The sequence below is a fragment of the Clytia hemisphaerica genome, unplaced genomic scaffold (assembly GCF_902728285.1).
Source record: "Clytia hemisphaerica strain Z4C2 unplaced genomic scaffold, Clytia hemisphaerica genome assembly, whole genome shotgun sequence".
In the NCBI taxonomy this organism is placed as follows: domain Eukaryota; kingdom Metazoa; phylum Cnidaria; class Hydrozoa; order Leptothecata; family Clytiidae; genus Clytia; species Clytia hemisphaerica.
In genome coordinates, this window is record NW_027103708.1 from 563045 (window position 1) to 580614 (window position 17570).

The 17570-nt window shown below is 35.6% G+C and overlaps 2 protein-coding genes across 2 annotated transcripts; one reads left to right on the forward strand and one right to left on the reverse strand.

The window, feature by feature from the left end:
- Positions 1-1470: 1470 nt before the first annotated feature.
- Positions 1471-12541, reverse strand: LOC136804151 (lysosomal proton-coupled steroid conjugate and bile acid symporter SLC46A3-like). Its single transcript, XM_067060887.1, has 2 exons — positions 11991-12541; positions 1471-3625 (listed from the first exon to the last, which is right to left on the reverse strand). The coding sequence occupies exons 1-2, from the start codon at positions 12162-12164 to the stop codon at positions 2309-2311; spliced, it is 1491 nt and encodes a 496-aa protein (XP_066916988.1). The 5' UTR covers positions 12165-12541; the 3' UTR covers positions 1471-2308.
- LOC136804158 (uncharacterized) lies at positions 5208-8611 on the forward strand. The gene is made up of 7 exons (XM_067060892.1): positions 5208-5705; positions 5831-6105; positions 6209-6523; positions 6649-6954; positions 7071-7419; positions 7535-7829; positions 7964-8611. The coding sequence occupies exons 1-7, from the start codon at positions 5208-5210 to the stop codon at positions 8485-8487; spliced, it is 2562 nt and encodes an 853-aa protein (XP_066916993.1). The 3' UTR covers positions 8488-8611.
- Positions 12542-17570: the final 5029 nt, after the last annotated feature.

The window sequence follows — 17570 nt, forward strand, 5'->3', positions numbered from 1 at the left end:
ACAACCAATCAGCTGTTGGGTCCGTGATGTAATATCAGAAGACATTACAATGTTGCATTATCATGAATAATACTGTAGTTTGTTTGCCTTTGTAAGTTAGGTACATTCGTAAATCTAAAAGTAGGAATAGTTAGATTTCAGATTTTTCAATTTAGGAAATTTTTTATGACAAAAAATATTGTCTATTTTATCAGATTGTTACATAATACTTATTTGAATGAAAATTTTAAAAACATTTCAAAAAAAATTGTTTTTCGAAAATATATATTTATCTGTGCATTACAAATCGCATGTTTTTTTCAATTTTCTAAATTTGCTTTTCGTCTTATCGTCTCACGAGCTTTTTTCGTCTTCCATTTAGCACTGAGGAAGGGAAACGGTGTTCGTATTATAGTTTTCTTACAAGATGGATCTTAAGTTGTTCAGTGGTTCAAATTTATATTGAAATAAACTTTCAGATTTCTAACTTTCCTAGAACAACTCTCCTATGAAGTATGATGTCGAAAGAATAATCATACATCACAAGGTATGTGTCCTTTTAGGAGGTCATAACTTTATAAGTAAGTGTGCAGTTGGTGGCGACCCAGAGGCTCCTCTTTCGAAAGCTGTCTACCCGAAGGTAGATTGCTCCACTAACCCTGATTGATGTAATACTTTTTAAACAGGTTTAATCCCCTTTCTGATTTTAAAACTATATATTAAATTAAACCCCCGTGGATTTAATTTGGCGAATGCTCAATTTTGTAGAATTTGTTAACCCCCGCCAAAATTTATCCACTTAAGGTAGGCTTTTAGGGGTGGTTCAGATCAAGGCTCCTCCCTGGAGGTGAGCTGGGGTTTTTATAAGATACTTCACTAATTGGTCACATGAAATAATGGAGATGACGCGTTCTTTTAGAAAAAGTAACAAAATTGTTAACAATCAACCAAATCAAATAAGAGCTTCTAAATTCCCCATAACTTTCAAATGATTGCACTTTTTGAATGACTTTTTGGCACAAAAGATTCTTGTCATAAAGGGAAAAATTGAGTTTTTTGTCACAAGCCTCGTATTTTGTAAATGCTATAAACTTGACTCTTTTTATCAGACTCTATTTTCGGGGGAGGACTGAGGGAGAAAGGGCGAAAGACAGTAGCATGAAGGCTTGGCAAACACTGGGGAGGCAAAATAGTAAAATTAGCAATTTAGTGCCCCTTTACTAGGAAAATTATAAAAAACTAACGCGAAAACTCTTCGACATATTTCCATTTTATAGGGCTAAAAACTGCCATTTCTGACGTAAAAAGGGGAAAGGGCGCCGAACTCGGTGTTTTGAAGAGCCTTTTTGCGCCACTTTCTTTTCGGCGCCCCCTCAAGAAAACCGCTGCTGGGTGGACACTACCCCCTGTCACCACGCTACTGGCGGAAGGGTGTCAATGAAAATAACCTTAGAGGAGGGAAGGAAAGGAAAGTTGTACACTTTGAAAATATTGAATGGTAAATATCGTCACATTTCTATCTTTTTTCGTCAAATAAAACCAAATTATCGAGAGTGTTAAAACTGTTAAAAATGATAAAAAAATATTTGGTGTCGAATATGTTTATAATGCTATTTTCCACTTATACAAAACATAACTAAATCTAGTCAATGGTTTTAAAAACCTAAATTTTTGGAAATTCTAGGACAATTTTTCTGGATCAACCCCGCCCTTCGGTGACCACTACGACAGGAACTATCCTCTGGGTCATTCGTTCAAAGCCAGTTATTTTATCACTTCAGAAAAAGGCTCTACATATTGAGTTACTTGGTCCTTATTTCAAAAAGAAGTAAAAGCTGACTGTAGTTTTCGGTAACAAGATTCAAGCAGACAGATTTTTCACCGCGTCAAGATTTCATGAAAACTTATTGGCTTATTTTGGATGCTCTTATAAAAAACGTGTATAGGCTAAAAGCGTAAAATTCATATTTTTGTATCAGGCAGTTCTCGGCCCTACATATATAAATGTGACCTCGTCCCCCGTGTATCCCAGGCTTTTTTACGTTACTTATGGACGACAGTGGCGCTTTAAGCATCAAAAAGCTGATTGTACACAGAGGGAGCAAGGTTGCTATAAAAGTTAACTAGTATTTTACCAAAAATAAACTAATAAAAAAAACGACAGTCCAGTTGTATAAAATTTGAAAGTTTGTTCGTGGTTGCTGTCAACGCTCCAAAGACATTACAATGCGAAAATGCACAGTAGCCTAGCCCAGAAGTGTATTTGACCAAACACATTTTGATTGGAAAATCAAGCTATACAAAGTAGCTCTGATGAATGTTTTCAAATTTACAGATCACTCTTAAGCTCACTTTTCTCCATCAGTGCTTCAGGCGTTTTAGCTGGAAAGCGTCGAATATAAAACTTGAAAATGAACATAATCAAGAAGGCTACTCCAGCGCATGCGCCCAGGAAAACAAACATAGCGCCTGGGTAACTGTCCAATGTTGCTCTATAGATTTCCAACGTAATCGCATTTGTAGTGTAAGCTAAACAATCAAGTGAAGCGAATGCAGCTAGGAGAGCGCCATAATTTTCAGGGGCAACTTGTTTGGTTGTGTAGCCTCTTAAAAGAGCATTAGCGACTGGTAAACCGAGACCGATAATGTTGACGCAATAGACCTGGGTCCTGGTCTTTGATAACCCAATAGCGGTGTAAGTGATAGCTTCTGATGCGATCCCGAAAAGCATGAGATTCATGTCTGATAAGTGAAGAAAACGGTGTGAGATCTGTGTAACACTGATGACTCCGATACCACGAAGACAGGCTTGGATGGCGTAATAATATCCAATATAGTCTGCAGTCATCAGGAAGGGTGGTCCTTTCAAATAAAGGGCCGTTGATGTTAAATCACCAACATAAGCGTAAATGCTGAACGTGAAAGCAAGCAGCGGCGGCAAGACCATGCGTCGTGTATCTTTAGCGAAAATGACTCTGAAGACTTGTTTGATTTGCGTGTACGGGTTTAAGAGGGATAAACAGAATTTTTGTGGACTTCCTTTGGAGTCCTCAGATGTTGAAGATGAAGTTTCGTCTGCGTTTTCTTCCCCGGCTTCTTTAGCTTTTGCGTTGATTGCTTGAAGTTCTTCTGCCTCTTCTTCTGTTGATTTCATTGCTTCTTTTTGTCGCAGTTTCTTTAAGTCAGGTAACAAGAACGTGATGTAGAGCAGGAGAAAGGTGTTGATGGTTATACTGAAGATGAAGACAGCTACGAAACCTAGTCTCTCTAACAGTTGACCAGCGCCTAATCCAGACAAGACGCCAGCGAAGAAAATAGAAGCATCTACGAAAGCGAGGCGAGCGATCCTAGCTTCCTTGTTATCTGCAGTGACTTCTGTGATGAATCCATAACATAATGAAATTACACCAGGGAATTGTCCAAACAATGTCGAAAGACAGAATCCAAGGACGACAAATCCCATATGTGAAGTAGCAAAATATGCACAGCCGACAAATACCAAGTTCTGAATTAAACTGACGCTAGGTACGACGTAGATTGATGCTCTTCGGCCGATTGCGTCGCTGAGGGGTCCCCATATAAGACATGTGATGACTGATGGAATTTGTGCGGATGCGATAATGATGAACCACCATTCTGAAGCACTCTGAAAGATACAAAATAATATTGATATAAAGTTTCAAATTTTAGAGATCCTGTAATATTCCTTTACGTAATTTTTTTATTTCGGTCAGAAGCTCAGATGAAGAGGACTCGTTGTCATTTTATTAAACAGGAGAACCTTCGGAAAACTTTTAAAGTAAAATTAATGTGCATTGCCCTCGCAATATGGTCAAAATCTTTCAAAAAGATATTATTATCCATATAGCGGTCATTAAGTAAGCCATTAAAGATTCGAACGGTGGGCGGTATTGAAAGGTTTTGTGACTCAAATTGTCATACCCGCGCTGAGGAAACTAAAGCACTAGGCTTCAGAGGGCTGAAATATCATTAACCGCCTTGGTTATAGGGCGATAACGACCCAAATGACACTCTTGGGCTAATAATCAAACTGCGCGGGCAGAAAATAACAACAACGACCTCAAACTGAACGCTATTGTTATATTAAAGCACGTGAAATGCGTAATAGGCCTTTGGATGCATTTTACAAACGGGTCATCATCGTCATCAGGTTTTCTAGAAAGGTTTTTTTCAGGTCCAAAGAGGGAGAGAGCTGGTATATTTACAAAAGAGGGATGTCATAAGCTGCATAAGCTGCCTTATCTTTTTATGAAACAGATTTGACAGATATTGTGTTGACAAGAGGACGTCAAGCCTTTTGGATTATATTGTTTTTAGTATAGTTATGACAATAAGAATGGTTATAATGATAACCCAGCTGGCACACAACGTTGTTTCAACGTCAATTTAATGTTCACAACGTCCATTTAACGTAAGATGAACGTTGAAACAACGCTGTGTGTCAGCTGCGAACAGACGTAAAGAGAAATTTTTACCTCAAAAAAAATAATGCTTTTCCAGCGCATATCGTTAACAACAACTTAACGTTCAGCTTTATCGGAAGGGAGGGAGAGGGGGACTGGAGGTAAAAGGTCTGCCAGATAGCGGTTCAGTGCTGCCTGATTTTGAAAGTCATGAATTTTCGGGTCAAAATTGACGAAAGAAGCTCAATTGGAATTTATTTATCTGCGTACGTTTTTACAATTGCGTTACATGTCTATATTTCAATTTCATGCTGTCAATAAGATTAAATAGCTTTTAGTGAATTCATTTCAAAATGATTGTTTTTGCACTCGACCGTTTAGTTAATGTGCATTTTATTATTAGTAGAGGACCAAACCTTAGGATCCGCGACAACTTTTTTAGGACGCAACCACATGAATTCCATTCAAAAGTTGGATGTATTTGAAGACATTTTCGCGAGGGGGGTCCGCTGCTAAAGCCTGGCAAAATTTTTTAGGGCCCAAATTGGGAAATTGGCCCCGTAAAAAATTGACGTTAAGGGCGATGTTCGAAAAACACGGCTTATTATATATCGTTGGAACGGGAATCTTTCGCTGATCAAGAATCAATTCACAACTATGGTCTGAAAATGAACGTATCTCGAGCTATGACTCTATTTGTGAGGATAGGTAAATTATCTGCTTGAAAAGAATTGACGTCAAAACAGAGAAATTCTTAATTGTCTCTCGCCCAGATAAGGTAGCTTTACTCAAAATTGTATTGCAATGGCATTGCTTCTTTTAAACGTCTACATCGATTCTCAAAGCTCAAGAAGTTTTCTGATCAAAAGCTCTCATTTCTTTGGTGAAATCATTTTCTATGAGATGGACGGTGTTCCGAAAGACGCTGACGTTCATCTTTGTGTAATATGCAATGAATTGTGCACTGAGAAACAAAAAAACCCTTCAGAAGAAACGTGGAAATCTTTTGAAGAGACTGCAAAACTCTGGCAAGATGTTGAGAGTGAATATAGCGAGGTTCACGACAAAATAAATTGGGAAAGCGGTGCGATAGGTGTGTTTTGGCATAAAAACTGCAAGCTGTCTTTGATGAACAGAAAGTCGTTTGAAAAAGCAAGCCGCAGACTAGAAAACTTGCAAAATAAACAAAATGAAGAGCCACCACCAGTTCGTCGTAGAAGAATAAAGAAATACAACTGTGAACCACGAGACACAAGAAGGATGCATATTTACGACAACTCCAACTATGGAAGATGGCTTCCGGTAAGGTTTAAATCTCTTTTTCAACAACAACAACACTCTAACAAGCATGCGTCCGGGACATCAATATTACGATGCTCGAATAGCTCCTTCCTTTCTGTTTTTGATTCTAAATGTTCTCGTTTTAGGTGTTTTGGTTAGAGATGATAAAGCTCCCCAAAAATCAGGCCGACATGATGGAGGAGATATTCGCCCAGTCGATGACCGATCACCCTTATTCAGCGCTTCCTCCTGATATGTGGATCGAGATGACAATGAATAAGGGCTCCAAATTAAAGTCTGGATGGAAACGTTTACTGAAAAGCGAGAAAGGCTTGTTGGTCCATATGCGCAACACTAACAAAGTAAACATAGTGCGCCATACATTGAAGAGTTCATTTGCAAAAATGAAGCGTAATAATATGTTCTTGAATTATTCAATTTAGCGATTCAAGGATCTAAATTTCCTTTTATCTAAGTTTCTTAAGACAGTAAGTAAGGACAGTAAAAACTATTTTATATTACAGGTCGGAGTGTACTGTTCATAAAGAAAATGTTCCGTCACGGCTCTCAAAGGACAATAATGCTGTCAATTCGGTGATTTCGTCACTGAATGAATGGGAAAGTAATCCGTTTCAGGATTCCCAGAAATTACGATGTATTCAATCTGGTGAATTAGCGTCTGGTGAACTCGTCAAAGATCTAGAGAAAGCTCACGATGATGGTAACAAAATCGTCCAAAATTACTTCAAAGAACGTCTGTTTTCAAAAGTAAAATCTATCCACGATAGGCTACAAAGAAATAAACGAAAAACCTTTGCTAATATCGCCTCATTCAAAAGGTACAAGTTTAGGAATATTTTTCTTTAAAAGTTCAGTTAAAATTGTATAGGAAAAGCTATGCAGATGAGACATGAATAGAAGTAATATTCAAAAAAAAATTTTTATTCTTTCATTTTCGTTTCAGTGAGAGCAAGTCAGAAGAAGACATGGCTTTCAAGGCAACAGCAGCTGTACTTGATTTAATTGAGCAAGAGCAAGATGGAGCACTTGATAGTATCTTTGACCACCGTATAACCGATCATTGTCTACCAATATTCAACGTCAATGGTACCATACGCAAATGTCAAAAATCAAAATTAGTTGACATGTTGAAGTTTGTCGAAATAAAACCCACTTATTACACCGCCATCATAGACATGGGATTCATTTGGAGGCTAGCTATTCCTAATAACGATGAACGAGATAAAGGTGATGGTGCTGTATACACATGGTAAATGTTTTTTTACAGTATAGTATCTCACTACTTGTTTTCTCTCATTTACTAACCATAGTACAAAAAAAAAATAATCTGTTTCACCCAGTTTCACCTTAGGTTTCTTTTTCTAGGTCTGACTACGCGAAAAGATTCTTTAACTTAATCAATTTGCGACATCCGAACGCCAGAACAATAATTTGCGTGAACGATTATTATGGCTCAGATATCATCAATACCAAAGATGGAGAGCATGATAAAAGGAAAAATTTCATAGGAGGAGAAGCACCAAATGTTTTTATCTCGGCTTCGAAGAACCTTCCTCTGAAAAATGAGCTCCAGAAATTTTTCAAAAACAAGGCGAACAAGACAAGACTTCAGCAATTTATCAAATCTCAATTCAAAGAGCAGCTGATCAATAATGAAAAGAGGTTCTTTTACAGCACAAGAAGCGAATGCTGTGAAATTACAAAAGGTGGCGAGGTAAGTGTAGTTAAGAAATTATTGTTAGAGAATGAAAGACAGAGGGAGAAAGAGAGCGCGTGTGTGTGTTTAAAAGAGGAAAAAATGAAAGATTTATATTTTTCTTGGTTTACAGACACGAACTCCAGATTTCGAATGTACGCGCGTGGAAGCGGATGTTATAATGTTTTTCATCTATTCTCAAATTCGCAAATCTTCTTCTGATACAACGGTGGTAATCGATGCAGAGGACACAGACGTTATTGTTGCAAGCTCTTATGTATCGAACATCTTGCCAGGTACCCTTGGAATCAAACGGAAGAAAGCAATCTTCGATGCAAAATGCTTAACTACTCCTGAAATGTCAAAAGTGATAATTCGATTTCATGTGATGACTGGTTGTGATTCAATTTCGAGCTTTTTCGGAAAAGGTAGGTATAGAATGTTTTGTCGTTTATGATAGGCATGGTTAAAATAAGTTTCAAAGCCGAAATTGCGAGTAAAAGGTAATAGGTTGAATAGTGCATAGAAATTGCGATTTTTGTAATAATTTATTTTTTTGTAGGGAAAAAAGCAGTTTGGAAAAGAGTCGATGGATGTATCGAAGCAATAAACCACTTGCAAAAAGCAACACCTGATTCACTTGAAAAATTTGTCATCAAGTTTATATACAATGACAAGAAAAGCAACACTTTAAAGGAAATGAGAAAGAACATTTGGCGGAAAACAAAACTTAAGAACAAAAAAACACTTGCGAGAATCGGACCTGAAAAGTCCTCGAATGACCTTCGAACGACAAGAGTCTTGTATCAAATAAAAAACCTAGAATCATTTGCAAACCCTTCAGAAACGGGGACCCCTCTGGATAACGGCTACACTATAATAAACGGCGTATGCCGTCCAAAAACAAGTCATGAGCCTGCTCTTCCATCGAAGCTGAGAATGTCTGTGGAAGAAGGCAATAAGGAAGAAAGCAAAGTGGTCGAAGAAAAAGAAGAACAAGAAAGTAGTGATGAAGAAGATGATGATTATTTTGACGAAGAAAATGAATCTGAGTCGGGCGATGACCATTCTGATGCTGAAAATTAAAATTTACAAGTTCAATTTATAAATTGCTAACGAGTTTTGTTATTTTTTTCTTTGAAGTTGAAGAAAATATAATTGGATGGTTTAAAGATGAGAAAAGTTCTTAGAGTATTTTTTGACGTCAATTCTTTTCAAGCAGATAGTTTACCTATCCTCACAAATAGAGTCATAGCTCGAGATACGTTCATTTTCAGGCCATAGTTGTGAATTGATTCTTGATCAGCGAAAGATTCCCGTTCCAACGATATATAATAAGCCGTGTTTTCCGAACATCGCCCTTAACGTCAATTTTTTACGGGGCTAATTTCCCAATTTGGGCCCTAAAAAATTTTGCCAGGCTTTAGCAGCGGACCCCCCTCGCGAAAATGTCTTCAAATACATCCAACTTTCGAATGGAATTCATGTGGTTGCGTCCTAAAAAAGTTGTCGCGGATCCTAAGGTTTGGCCCTCTACTATATTGTGTGATTTCGATTATCTGACAATTTCGGACACCGCAGCTGAGCGCATAATTTGATTAGAATGTCTGATCGATTTGTTACTTAAGTTATGCAGTAGCGAATAGCTCTTCTATGGATCGCATTATAAGCAATTTTGTTTGTATTTAAACTAACTAAAAGTAAAGGTTTGCGCTTTCCCCATCTGTTTTATGAAAGTTTATTTGCGAAAACTGGCGAAAAAAGGCGAAGTTGATCTTTTATACACTAAATTGACAAGATTTAACCGTGGTATAAAAAATTCCAAAAAAGTTCAAAAATAGGTTTTTAAAACACACCCTGAGAAACGCCCTCTTCATTCACGCCCTAACTCAAACATGATGTGGGTGTAATTGAATGAAGGTTTATTAAATTAGGAACCTAAATCTCAAAGATTTTGAGAAGAATAGCTATATAGAACAAAAAAAGAAGAAAAAATCACATAAAATCTTTATGAGACCTTCTATGAGTGATACGGCTTCGGCCATTCACTGATCTATAATTTATCAGTACATTGTACAGTTATATGTATTTGAAATCTGTGACAGAGAATAAGAAATTTTTCTCGTGGTTTCGGTTTCTCCACCGTTGTGTACTATAGAGAAATTGAGGTTAATATCAGGTCAAATGTCACCCCTATATCCAATTAATACGTGGTATTTTTATTCGTTCCATCCTGTGCAATTCGTGAAATATATTTGCCCCGCGGGTTACTTATAAATCTGTAGTAATAATGGTTCGTTCATGTGAGCCGTGCGGGGCAAAATAGTTTTTCTTATAAAAAAGTGTAAAAAGGGGATATTGGAATGCTTTGTAGATTACGAAATACATGAAATCTCACTCACTAAGGATGAATCCTGTTAAAATACTCGACTTGCAGTTGATAAATCAAATTACAGACAGATATAGCTTGTAATGTGATACCATCTTAAGATGTCACACAGAGATATGTGGTATAGAGTGAAATACGAGACTAGTTTTTACTATGCTGGGTCGATTTCAATAGATTATCGAACAGCTCTACTCTCCCCTAAACATCCCCGTGACTTTACGATGATAAGCCTGAAAGTTTGAAATAGATTGCATAGGTTTTAACCGTAAGCTCATCAAAAATATCTAGTCGTAGACAGTTTTTAAAAAAAAGATTCGCCGTGATTTTTTATAGGTGAGCTCGCAGTGAAAAGTATTTATCGTTCTTCACGGTTCCAGTGAGCTCATCAAGTCTCTGAATTATTTTAATTTTTCTCGTGTAAGTTTAGTGTTTGATTCAAATATTGAGTCTCAAGACCCGTTGACGCTATTATCCCCCTCATATCGATTTCCCTTCCTAAGAAATCTTTGATTGATGTTTCCCTATTTTTGAAAAAGAAAAAAAGGAAGGAGAATTTCATAAAGGTCGAAAACAGGAAGAAAATCAGTGGGAATAAATATCGCCGAAAAAAGTATCTACAGTATAGTTTACAAAACCGCAAAACTTTGGGACCACAATACAAAATTTTGAAGTGTAACTCAACATAGATTGGTTTTGCTAGAAAAATAGGGGAAAAGTCTTTTAAAACGGAGGAAAGATATGATTGCTTGACCTATATGAACATTTATTAAAGTCGAAAAATCCTCTTAAAACCGTTTCCGTAAGAAAAAAATGAACGATGAAAAAATTCCAACCAATTAAAAGGAGTGAAGCATTACCTACTGCGTTTTTGTTAAGAAAATTCGGTAAAAAACTATAAACAAATTTTTTTATTTATATCCTGCTTGGCAAAATTTCAATCAAAAGAGTATTTATAAAATTAGTTAATGCTAGTAAAATTTAAAAACCTTTGAGTATTTAAATGGACTGGACTGTAAATTCGACAGTTATCATGTAGCCTGTCGTTTTAAAGGTTTACACGTTTTATTTTACAAGAACATCCAAAAATTTTGAAGCCTTGGGATGTTCTTAATTTTTTGGGTTTCAAGCCTGAAAATGTTCTTAAAATTTTCTTATATTCACCATTTTGTGACCATTTTTTACCCATTTTCCTAAGAAAACGAGTGTTTTTGAGTCAACAAAGCCTTAAAATGTTTTAAACGTTTTTAACTTGTTCTTAACATTTTGGCAATCGGAGCCTTATGTTCTTATGTAGCCTGTCGTTTTAAATGTTTATTTCATCAGCAGTTTTCCACTTTACGAAATTGATATAGCTTCTAAAATTACTTTTAATCATTCCAATTAAGAAATTATTCCATATTTCGAAAGCTTTTTAATTAACTCTTAAACATCAGTGAAGATCAATACACTAAGCGATTTTTTTATAAGAATATAAGATGCAATTTTGTCAAAAGCTTCACATTCAGAAATGACTTAGAATTTGTCGATTACAAGCTTTATTGATAAAGCGATACTTTTGACTGATGAACCTGAAAATCTAAAGAAAAAAAATAATTACAGAGCTTCAGCCAAAGTGTGACAGTTCTTATAAAAAATCGATTTTAAATTATTGCCATGGGGTAGACTTTTTGTAATTGAGCAGTAAACTGTACATAGTTAGGTGAAGAAATCTTTATTCCATGTTATGTGTACCTTTTGTACTAATTAATGTTTACTCTTTCATGAAATAAAAGTGCGTTTATCTATTTTTCGTTGTCATTACGCTGCATTAACAGCACAATAAATAAAAACAGGAGCATGATAAAGCTTCGAATATTTTTTAAAGATGAGACTTTTATTTTAATGAAAATGAAAAGTAACATTGAAGTGATTAGACTGATAACACCCTATTGATAAGCTTGAGAGATAAGCGAACTCAAAAGCATCTCTAGTTAGAACCTGTTTGGGAGATTGTGACATGCTTTTTCCATTCCTGTTTTCGACCCCCAAATTTTATACAAAACTGTTCAAATTCCTGAAACTCCGAACGAAAAGCATCAAGCTAACGATAACCCTAAAGGCAGACAGAGTTTAAAACACTATTGAAAGTATCAAAATTTGAAAAAATATTTCCCGGGACAGATATCATTTCCAGTGCCATCACACCTTCTAGAAAGCCTACCTTTTGAAGCTCCTGGTCTACTTCTTCGACTTCACTGACACTGCATGACGAAGCATTCCCGTTATGTTTTTGTAGACATAATTTCTGTAAAACGAATTGTGGCAGGATCGACAAATTGATCATATAAATTGTTGCGTATAAGAAAATAATGGGTTCACTTGTTGGTCGAAACATGTTAACTTTTTGTGTCCTTGTTTTGCTGTAAGTGAAAATTCAACCAAATCCAAAGTCCCAATCTTGCTTTTTTACTGTATATTACTTAATCCAATCCACCATAAAATCACGAACTTTCGGCAAAAAACCATATGATAAAATAAAACGTCTCAATCCAAATTTTCGTTTTTTTGTGATATTATTTCAATATTTTCCCTCTTGAAGTTCAGTCAGTCAGATTTTTTGATATTTGTATGTAACAAAGGGAAAATCAAACAGAAAATATTAGTTATCTTTGTAATGTTTTTCTGTTGAAATTTTGAGATTTCCCTGTTACCTGCCTGATCTGAACAGAGGAGTTACGACACTAAAAAAAAGCAATGTGATTTTTTTTCTTTGAATGGAAAACGAAAAAACACCATATGACACAGCACTCTCCCTCATTGTTGTTTTATGCATAATTTATGCAATAACGCATAAATTATGCATCACGTGCTCGATTGCGACACCCCACGTGACAAGATATCGACCCACGTCTCTTTAGACTTCAATTGACATGTATGTATTAGAAAAGTAATCAAAGAGTTATTAAGTAACCTCAGCGAGTTAATTAAAGGCAGAATTTTCAGGGGGTATTATTTCTCACTCCCGACCTTAAAGGAGAGTGCAGTACACAAAATTTCCAGGGGGGTCAACCTACGTCAGTAAATTATAAAATTTCTTAATCACCATATATAAGTGATAAAAGATGGTTTTATGACGTGTTCGATTTTCAAATTCTAAAATTGAAAATACTAGTCCCCAGTTCTGACACACAACATTACACGTTTTTTATAAGAAAGAACCATATAAGAACATAAGGCTTCGGTGGCCAAAATAATAAGAACAAGTTAAGAACATTTCAAGGCTTAGGAGACTCTAAAAACACCCGATTTCTTAGAAAGACGCACAAAAATACCCACAAAATGGTTAACATGTTAAGAGCATTTTTAGACTTAAAACTCAAACAGTTAAGAACATCCAATGGCTTCAAAATTTTTGGATATTCTTATAAAAAAACGTGTATTTTAACACTTTTCCAATGTTTTAAAAGTGATATATGATTCTATCAAAGAGTGCTCGATGATCAGGACCAGAGCTTCATACAGTGTACAAGAAAAAAAACAAAATTGAATACACCCCTGTCTCGTGAGTGTTGAGTACCCAGTGGGGTGAGAATGAAAAAACCTGAAATTCACTGGGGTGAAAAATATTCTTTCAAATATTGAGTGGGGTGGCGAAAATTTCCTTGACATTCACTGGTGTGAGAAAGAATTCTTTGCATGAGCTAAATTTTGGTTAGCCTGTTAGACAAAATAATTCTAGTTAATTCTATCGTGTTTTAACGATGGAAGGTACTGACTAACTTTTGGTTTAGTGCTAGTCAAAATCTGCTTCTTACATGCTACTAAAGTAGAAATATCATCTTGATCAAGTGGATCTACTCTTACAGTACTGTAACAGGAAATGTACTGAGATCTGGGGGAAGGGGGCTATAGAGGAGCAGTATGGTTATATCAAATTTTATAAACTCCGGGTCCTAGTAATGTTTAGTCAACATTGTTAAAGTAGAGGTCTTTCTTTCAGTATCTACGCAAGTGAGAAAGCCTCTCGAAAACGAGGCTAGAACCTAGCTTTAAAGAAAGAAAGGGCCAAGTACAACCGTGGTTTGCAGTGACAGAGAAATTTTAGATGTTCAATCCCTCTCGTTTGGCACTTTGCACGTTTTAAAATGTTTTATAAGTGGGGTTAAATACAGTATATTTAAGTAGAACATTTGATGGCGAGCGAGCGGAGCGAGCAATTTTTTTTGGCTTTTTCGAATATTTCTCCTTTAAAGAAAAGGATGGAGAAAATTCTAGTGGTGCGATTTTTTGAAAGAAAAGTTGTACTGGGGTACGTTGAAATAAGGGCATTTCGAGTGGGGTATGTGTAAACTTGTTATCATTTTCAATGGGGTGTTTTTTTACTACAACATTCCAGTGGGGTGAGTGATTTGTCCAGTGGGGCTGAAAATTGAGCCATTTTTGGAAAAAAAATTCACTGGGGTGGCCAGTGGGGTGGATCCCACTGGGTCACAGAGGCAGAGGTGTTTGAATTATAGTGCTTTAAGAGTTTCATCTTTATCGAATCGTCTATCAAATGAAAAATGACAAATGCTATGATTTTATGTTGAAAAATTTGGATTGATCGTAACAAAAGGGCTGAATTACACTACACGTTTTTTTTTTATTAGAACACCTAAAATTTGGCTGAGCCTGGATGTGCTTATTGGACCTACCCCGGTGGGGTGGAGGTCCTATAAATTAACCCATGTTCGTTCGTTCGTTAGTTAGTGTGTTAGTTACCAGCTTTTCTCGAGATTGGCTCATTAGTTTTTTCTGATTTTTGGCACAAAGGTGCATGACCATAAACCCTCGAATGTGACGGAGCCCGATTTTCTAAAAAAAATTTTTTTGGGCAAATTTAGGCCAAAAAACGGCTTAAAAACGGGTTTTTTGGACTTTGTGAAAAATTGGATCATTAATTTTTTCTGATTTTTAGCATGAAAGTAGGGTACAATCATAGTTAAAGGATGGCTCAAGCAGATTTTTGCAAAAAAAAATTTTTGGCTCAAAAATCGTATTTTTATCTATAAGAACCACTTTTAATAAGAATACATCAATGTTCTTAGCCATATTATTATTATTATTTTTATTAATTTTTTTACGATGAAAATGTCACGGTGGAGGGTAATAATTTGAGTTTTCTGTAAACACTTATTATTTTTTTGGCTGAAAAACGAATCTTTATCTATAAGAATCACTATTTATGAGCATATATCAATGTTATTAGCCAAATTGTTTTTTTATTATTATTTTTTCTAACAGAAGAAAATGTCACGGTAGAGTGCGACGGTTTGAGTTTTCTGGAAACCTTATTTATTAAGCTGTGCATTTTTCTGATAGTGGTTTTTATAAAGAAAAGCGCTTAATAGCTTTTTTATTTCTTTTTCAAAAATCTTTTTCAATAGTGTTGATAGTTTCTCTCAATAGATATGCTTTCATTTTCTTTATTTTTTTGTATTTTGACCAGTTATGTCTTATGTGTTTCACTGTTTCAATGTTCACTGATTAGTTTGATAACCAGGTAGGTCCATAAAAGTATCGCTTGTTTTTTTTAGCAATTTTCAGCTTAAAATGTTCTTAAATGCGTTCTTAATTTTTCAGACTACTCTAACTCGACAATATCATACAAAATAAAGAACACTTAAAATTTTAAAATTCGCTTTTAGAAAATCCATCCCTAAGTTTGGTTAAAACTGCTTGAAAAGAGGAAAAAATTGTAGTTTCTTGTCATTTTTTTCAACTGAGGCTAGGCATGTTCTTAATTTTTCGACGAATTTCAGCCTGAATGTTCTTATAAACTGGGTTCTAATAAAGAAAAAAACTTGTAGTAAACAAGTATAAAAAGTAGATAAGATTGAAAACGAACCTCCAGCTTCTTTGAGAACAATTCTTTAACTGCAATCTCAAAAGCCAAATCAATCCTGGTTCTGTATGCGTAAAACGCTGAAGCTCTAAAACTAGGGTGAAAACATAACAATCTGACGAATATGAAATCTCGAAATCGTAAGGACCGCGCTCGTCTAAAAGGACTGGGGATGACAACAAAGTTGCGTGATTGTGTTTATGAATAGGATGCCGTATCAGTTTTTGACTTTCTGGCGCACAACAAGATTTTTGTTGTAAAATTTTGCACGGGAGGATTATTTTCCTCAGATGTATAATATTTTCAAGTGCCTTCAGAGGTTTACCATGCGCGTAAGAAAATTATGAACAGCTGTTATCAGGTTACCTTGTAGTGGGCATTCATCTTTATTTCGGCAGTTATATTACATAGGTTTTGATGTTTTTTTGGTTCATTGAAGCCAGTGGGTAGCCAGTGGGTAAAGCTTTGAAAAAATATTCGAATTATTCATTTATGATGCAGAAGATATTCAATCTTGGTCAGAGTTTGTTTTCTCCACTATTTGAACTACTTAGACCTTCTCGTTACATAAAATTATCAAATGTAGTAATTTACTTACAAGGTGTGAATCCCTGAGTTACCATGGGTGTAAGGCTTAATTAGGTATGATTAGGTATAATTAATTTACTTTAAAAGTAAATTATCCTTTGATATTAAGATTACCCATTGTTCTGATTTTGATTTTGAGTCTCTGTTAGAATGTTGGGAATCCAAGAATATTCTCTACTTTTCACCATAAAAATGGCCTGTTCTGTAATTTGTGAGAGGATAAGAAAGACGAGATGGCGACCGCACTGAAGTAGATTTTAGTACTTTTTACAAAAATGACTACAGTAACTAGAGTTACACGGAGCAAATTTGAACCTTTTTTCTTTAAATGACTGTTAAGGTTTTAGTATTGTATCTAGTCTTTGAAATACATGGCTACCCCCCAATGGGCTACTCTGCTTAAGACCAACCCCCACCAAGCCCTACTTAAAAATTGACTTTGCTTCCATTCCCACACCCCCTTCTCACAGACCTGGTAAGATCTTTTCAGCCAGTGGGGATAATAATAACGGACCGAAACTCGATGGGGATTGATACTCCCATTTTTATGGCTGCGGATCCAATTATCTATTCATAATATAAAAGATAATTACTGTGTCATAAAAATCTGCTCTCCTACACAAACTTTGCGCCCTCTTGTGTACAATACTGGGAGAACACCAGCGTTTACATTTCCTGGATATTCAAGGTAACATTTTATGGCACTATTGGTCTATATTGCTCTTATACAAAACATCCATAATGTGTTTAGAAAATAAAGATAGCGATTGATTGTGAATAAACTCAAAAGTAAAGCTATCACTTTTCCACTACTTTTCCCCTCTTTAAATTTGCTGTTAATTCTTATATCATTATAACTTTATCATCAAGTGTGAGAGTTGCGCAATAGAACTTTGCGGTTGATATTTTTGCTTCCAATTCTAACGTTTTGACCTCAATCACGTCTAAACATATTTGAGAGCGCCTTTTGGTTTGCGTTTGAGGGATAATGTCAGCCTTTTATGATAAAGTTCAGTTGGCTCTCGCTAATTCTTTAATATTTAATAATTTTCAAAGTGGGTGTGATTATCTCAGGCTTGAGGGAAATTCCCTAAGAAATTATTCACATAAAATGATGACTTTGTTTTTAGAGCTTTCTTGGCAACTTGATTGATAGCAGATATTCTTTAAAAGTAATTTCGATGCTACCTGGAATCCAATAGAACAATTCTGCATAAAAATAATTTTCAAAATGGGTGTCGTTATCTCAGGTTTGAGGGAAATTCCCTCAAGAAATAATTCACGTAAAACGATGACTTTGTTTTAGAGCTTTCTGGACAACTTGATTGA